General features: G+C 45.4%; 1 protein-coding gene across 1 annotated transcript in view; it reads right to left on the bottom strand.

Annotated features, from left to right (window-relative positions):
* Positions 1-733: 733 nt before the first annotated feature.
* Positions 734-6,419, bottom strand: part of CRYBG2 (crystallin beta-gamma domain containing 2) — a 332,393-nt gene continuing 326,707 nt past the window's right edge. The window contains exons 21-22 of the mRNA XM_069224031.1: positions 1,974-2,133; positions 734-1,488 (exon numbers count right to left, since the gene is read on the bottom strand). Coding sequence (XP_069080132.1) covers positions 1,400-1,488; positions 1,974-2,133 — 249 coding nt within the window. The 3' untranslated portion in view covers positions 734-1,399. The remainder of the gene's footprint in view (positions 1,489-1,973; positions 2,134-6,419) is intronic.

The raw sequence follows: 6,419 nt of genomic DNA on the forward strand, positions 1-6,419 counted from the left end.
ATGGAGCATAAATTTGGAAACGTGGAATCTTCTTTCTAGAAGTCAAAGGCAGTCTTCTATCCTAAAAGAAAGTCCTCCTTCTATAGAACTTTAGAACACATTTTGTGTATATCCACTACGCCTGCATCAATGAGGTAGTGCTGCCTGAGGATAGATGTTTCCACCTCAACCTTCCTTTTCTCTTCCAACATGTGTGCCTTGATATCAAGACCCAGGGCTGCCTATCTCACTATGTCATCTCATCCACCTATAGTACCAAAAATGAACTCCACGGAAATACTTGTGCTCGTAGTCAACATCAGTGTCCAAACAATGCTCGATATACATCTGCTACAGTTGTGAAAGATGGTTCATTGCTGAGGCACAACCTGGTATCAAGATAAGTTGAAAGTTTGGTCACATAATAATTAGGTTAATGTTTTGCCTATAGAGAATTTAAAGGGAGTAAACCAAGAAGGCAGCTTCCAAGATTGCCTGGCATTTACAATCGGATGTCATGAAAAAGAGTGAAAATAGAAGCCGTGTGTGGTTAATCGAACAAAAAGTTGTTCATTCTTGCTTGTGCCATGCTTACCAATTTCTACAAGATTTCTGTCTTCAAAGTAATTTGGAGTAATTGCTTCCATTTAAGGGACATTTGCCATCAATGGGAGACACACCGGAGTAGAGCTGTGTGTGTAGGGAATACCCACTGCATAAACCAGAGTAAAGAATATGGGACTGAGAGCAGAAATTCAAAAATATATCTTATATTACAGACAGTTCTTTCTCAAACATGCACATACATACAAGGGACAAGTGTCCTAGGTGCCCAGAGGAGTGAAGTCATAGAGTTGGGGAAGCCCCCCAGAGGATGTCATAGTGACAGTCACAATAAAATATACATGGTGGTGGGGGTCAGCCCTATGTCCACCCTCTTCCACACCTGATGCTCTCCAATGAGACTTCTACAGGATCCAAGGCAGAATTTTTAAAAAGTAGAGTTTTGTAATGCTTTGGAAACAGAGAGGTATCTGAGCATATAGAGTCAATAGCTCAACAGTGTGTAGTTGTTTGCAGCTTTGTGGCAGCCACTAGAAACTGCAGCGCAGTAGTGCAATTGCTTCCTTGACTTTTTACAGCGTAGTCTGTCCATCCCAATAGTCTTTCAGTTCCTTCCCTTGAGGCACAGCTGGAGACAGGTCCTTGCGATAGCTTCAGCACAAAGCTGTATGATGATGGCTGTAACACTTGGGAGGCATGTCATCTAGGCACTTTCATGCTCTCTAGGCTTCTGTTATATGAGATGGCGAGTTTCTCTGGAAGATGACTTGAGGAAGAATCTAACCCTAGTGTCTACTTCCAAGAAGAGGAAGAGTGCTTCCTATCTATCCTTTAATGGAACAGTCAAGCCACCTCTTCATAGCACTTCTATGGTCCACAGCTGCGTTGGCCTCTCCTCTGCCACGTCCCAGAGGACCGCTTGGTCCTGGTCGAAAGCCTGCCCTCCTGTAAAGAAAAAACAAATCATTCAGCTAGTAGAGATGGCACATGGCAGTGTTCCAATGCTTTGTTACATTACTTTACTTGTCATTCCATTCCCTTCCTTCTCTTCTGGACTATTTAACGTAGCAATAGTTTTGCCTTGCTGTGCCATATGTGCAGTACAGATTTGCATGTTTATCTCTTCGGGGGAATTTTACATTATTACCAACTCCAAACTACAGGAAACTACAGGTTAAAAAATGATCACTTCCTTGCCCTATTTGAAAATAACAATGATGATTCTATGAATACTACTCTATTACTACACATAATAATTGATACCAATAACTATTAATAATAATTATAGTAAAAGTAACAGCTAATGATACCATATGGAATGACTATACCTTAAAAATAATAATATAAAAGATAATAACAAAAATCTAATTATAACTATTAATTATAACAATAACTGCATTAATTAGCTCTCCCCCATCCGGTGAGGTTACCTTTTACATCCAGGATCATGCCATCGAACATCTGGTTGCAGATGTGCCCGTTTGAATCAATTCTCCAGGTCTGGTACGGAATGCGGTTCTGGGACCACAGCACCACTTTAGCTCCATTGTGCGCAGATCCGATGACCTGCAGGCTCATGGCCGGGGCCACCTGAAACACCAGCAAAAAAGCAACTCTCAGATACCTTTCACTAATGTGCTTGCATAAAAAACATTTTTGGGCAGAGATATTATTGCTGTTTGCAAAGTGTATGTAATGTTGCACACTGAGAAGTCTACTGGGGACAGGGGTGTGGAATTCTTATATCCCGACACCCAGAACATATGGTTTAGGGTCAAGGACAACAAGTTTTCATGTTTATTTTGTCCTTGGGACAAGTAGGCCCACCGCCCTGCAGCACAAACCCCTTTACTGTTAGTTTAAAGGGAAGGAAACTGTCTACAGTTGAGGTAATATTTGTGTCCATATGTTTATGCTGTTCAAACCTGTTGTGTCCATATGTCACATCAATGCAAAGCCTTTATTATTAGGGTGAGTGCTCTAAATAAAAGTTGTAAGGTTACACTGCACTACTGACAGTGGTTCCAGTAAAAATATGTGTACATGCACGTTTGAAAGTTTAACAACGTGAGGCTATGTATAATGCTCTCTAATTAGATCCAGGTTTTTGCAGAAGCTTGTAAGCAAAATTATTGATTCTTCGCCTTCAAAATAAAATGCAGGTAGTTAAAAAACGTTTTGGTAAATTACTGTGGAGTTTTAGGTACTATTTCTTTGATGCATAATTTAGTAAAATGTGTTCATGCAGGCTAGTATTTTCAAAAAATATTCATCATGGAAAATCAGTATAACCATTGCCAAAAAGATTATGGGAATCATGAAAATTAAAAAGCATTGGCAAAGGCAACCTATACAACATTGGTGGTCAGTCTTTTGGTCTTGTCACTGTGGCCCTCATTCTGACCTTGGCGGTCGGCGGAGAGACGGCGGTCGGACCGCGAACAGACCGGCGGTATTAAAAATGGCATTCTGACCGCGGCGGTCCCCGCCGCGACCGACCGCCACTTCCCCACTCCGACAGCCACGGCGGTCATGACCGACGGGCTGGAGTCTGCGCACTCCGGTCCGGCGGTCGACCCAAGACCGCCAACGGTATCATGACCCTGCTTACCGCCGCGGTTTCTGGCAGTCGGGAACCGCCATGCGAACCATGGCGGTAGGCACTATCGGGGCCAGGGAATTCCTTCCCTGGCACTGATAGGGGTCTCCCCCACCCCCCACTGCCCCCCCGAGTCCTCCCCCCACACCCTCCACCCCCCTGCCACCTCCCAGAGGTGGTACGAACCCCCTCCCCACCCCCACCCCGACATGCACATACACGCACCCCGACATGCACACACCCCCTACATGCACATATACACACCCCCTACACACACACATACACAACGGGGACACATACCCGCACACATACATGCCGACATGCGCACCCGCCGAACTACACACATTGCCCATAGGCACAGCAGCACTCCCCGCCCGCATGCACGCACTCACACACCCCCTCTACACACTCCCACGCACACCCCCATGCACGCACACATCACACAACACCCCCCCACCCCCTCCCCTCACGGACGATCAACTTACCTTGTGCGTTGGTCCTCCGGGAGGTGACAGGAGCCATGGGGAGGTGACCGCCAACAGAAGACCGCCAACAGAAGACCGCCACACAGAAATGTGGGTCGTAATTCTGTGGGCGGTGTTCTGCTGGCGTGGCGGTGGAGGTTGACCAGTCTCCACTTTCCCGCCGACCGCCAGTGTGGCTGCTGGCGGTTTTCCGGCGGTACGCTCCCAGCGGTCAGAATGCGCACAGCGGCATACCGCCGCGGTCGGCGGTCTTCACCGCGGGGGTAACTCGGCGGTCTTGCGAAAAGACCGCCAAGGTCAGAATGAGGGCCTGTGTGTCTTGTTTTGACATGGTTTTTGTAACACTTGTTGTGGGAGTTGCCAGGTCCTTGCCATTGTAACCAATGTTGGCAAAAAGCAAAATACATTTTCGTCTCAAAAAGCACACATTGCCACAGTACTTCCTGGAACGGAACAAAACTACTCTGTGTGCCAGTATGCTCCTTGTGGAAGAGCAGAATGCTATCCCTCACAGTAAAGCCAGACAATAGATGGATATAGAGATAAACAGAACTATAATAAAAACAGTGGGGCACATTTACCAAAATGCCAGACAATGCAGTGCAGCTGGCAAAAATGCTGTGCTGCCCGGCGTGACAGGGAGGGGGCAGGAGGGCAGCATATCTACAGAGATATGGCTCGCTCCTTCTCCTTCCCTAGTACCAGTGCAGATTTTTGCTGCCGTGCACCACGCACACACCTTTGCACCACAGTGCAAGGGTGTGTGCGAGAGTCCAGCATAGGTTTTGTACTGAAAGGGTTCCCTTCCAATACAAAATACTATACCTAAACAACCTTTAAACCTTTTCTTACTCTGTATATGTGCTGCACAATGCAGCACACATGCAAATAAAAGCAAGGAGAAATCACAACATTTCTCCTTTTAACTCGTGGTTTTAAAAAGGTGTTATTTTTTGACGCAAAACCTTGACTTACATTTTTGGTAGATAGGGTTTTACATCAAAACCGGAGGGTAAATGCATGGGAAAACTCATGTAATGCCCCCTTGAAGTTAAATAATGCAAAGCAGCACTTTGCACTACTTTTAGTTAATTTCCAGCACAAAACAAGTTTTGCTCTGGAAAGTAAATAATAAATAAACATTTGGAGCTGGTTTGCCTCACTTTTATGATGCAGAGCCAGTGCAACATTTTAGTATATCACCCCCAAAATGTCTTGGTTGGTGCCAGACCTAATTAGGGCCCAATTCTTAAAGAAAGTCACAAAAGGGCACCCATGATGTATGTCTTTGCATTAGTGGCTTTCACAATTTCACAAGAATTTACAGAAGCAGACCAGGAAATCATACATAATGAGTACTGCTATAATCTGTTGCTGCACTACATGGCACCAAAGGGACAAGTAGATTTTTTTACAGGACAAGTAGATTTATGAAGCAACCTGTCCCAAGGACACGTAAATATTTTGTTAAATTCCACACCTCGATTCGGAGAGTGAAACAACACGCAAAACCTAAAGCTGACAAGTGCCCAGGCATGAGAACACAATGGCTGCGTACAAGGAAGGCACAGGCTGGAAGTGGTGGCATTGCCCAAGACATGTAAAATCTGCATGAAAAATTACATCAGTATTCAATGTTTGGAAATGTTTACCTGCAAAATGTGATAGCAGTGTACAAGTAAGAGTGGAGCCTCGGCAAGAACTCATGAGTGTATCCACAAATAAAAAACATCCTAGATGGGACATGATGACAGAATCGGGAATTTAAATAGATTGAGAAATGTGATGGTAACGTACAAAGAGGGAAGAAGCATGAACAGGAATTGATGGTAGGAAGAAAGTATTAGCAATGTAAACCCCAGTGAAAAGGGTGAGCAGGAGAGCAGTGATGATAGCGTCTAAAAAAGAGGCAGCACACGATTTTTGTTTCCAGTGAAGAGGACACACGCCACTGTGAGCAGCGGTGCAGAGTTCCTTCCTCTGTTTGGGAAGGTTCTTGGAAGAACTGACGAATGAATCCTTCATCTCTGTTAGAGGGTTCATGGGAGAATAGATGTAAGGTACCTTTGATTCTGTGGTAGGTTTTTGGGGCACTGATTAGGAGTGGGCAATAAATTCCACTCCATTAGCACAGTTGGTGGAATTTTGGCCAATCAGCGTAACAGAGTTTTTTCTCACACGTGACTCACCAATGGTAAGTTACCAGGTTGGCACCCCCAGTGTGATTTCTGGAAGCTAGCAAGGCACACTGCAAGGCTGTCGTACCACGAATGGTCACGCGTCGCCGCAACCATTCATTGTGAGAAAGCTGATGCTCAAATAGAAAACCTACTTGACCGGCAGCAAAAGCAGCTCGACCGGCAGTGCCCTATTATGCTCTGCGTGCTCATTTTTGAGTGCAGAACAAGTTCCTGGTGATAAAAATCAGTGCGAGCAGCGTGAAGTGCTAATTCCCGCCAGTTTGCGGAACTCTGTGGAATTTTGCAGAGTTTTTATGGAACTCTGTGGAAATCTGCGGAGTGAAACTCTGTGAGTTATGCCCACCCCTAGAACTGATGCAAGCTTCCTTTCTCTGTGCGAAAGCACTTATGGGAGTGCCATTGCAAGGATCCTTCCTCTTTGTGGAGGGACTCTTGGGAGAACCGATGCAAGCCTCCTTCCTCTCTGTGGAAGTTCTCATGTAAGTACAGCTGAAAGGTGACTTCCTCTTTCTTCATGGACTCTTGCTCTTGGGAGTTCAGATCTGAGACTGCTTCCTTTCTGTAGAAGGGTGCAAGCGAGTACTGATGTAT

This window comes from Pleurodeles waltl, chromosome 3_1 (assembly GCF_031143425.1).
Source record: "Pleurodeles waltl isolate 20211129_DDA chromosome 3_1, aPleWal1.hap1.20221129, whole genome shotgun sequence".
Lineage (NCBI taxonomy): Eukaryota > Metazoa > Chordata > Amphibia > Caudata > Salamandridae > Pleurodeles > Pleurodeles waltl.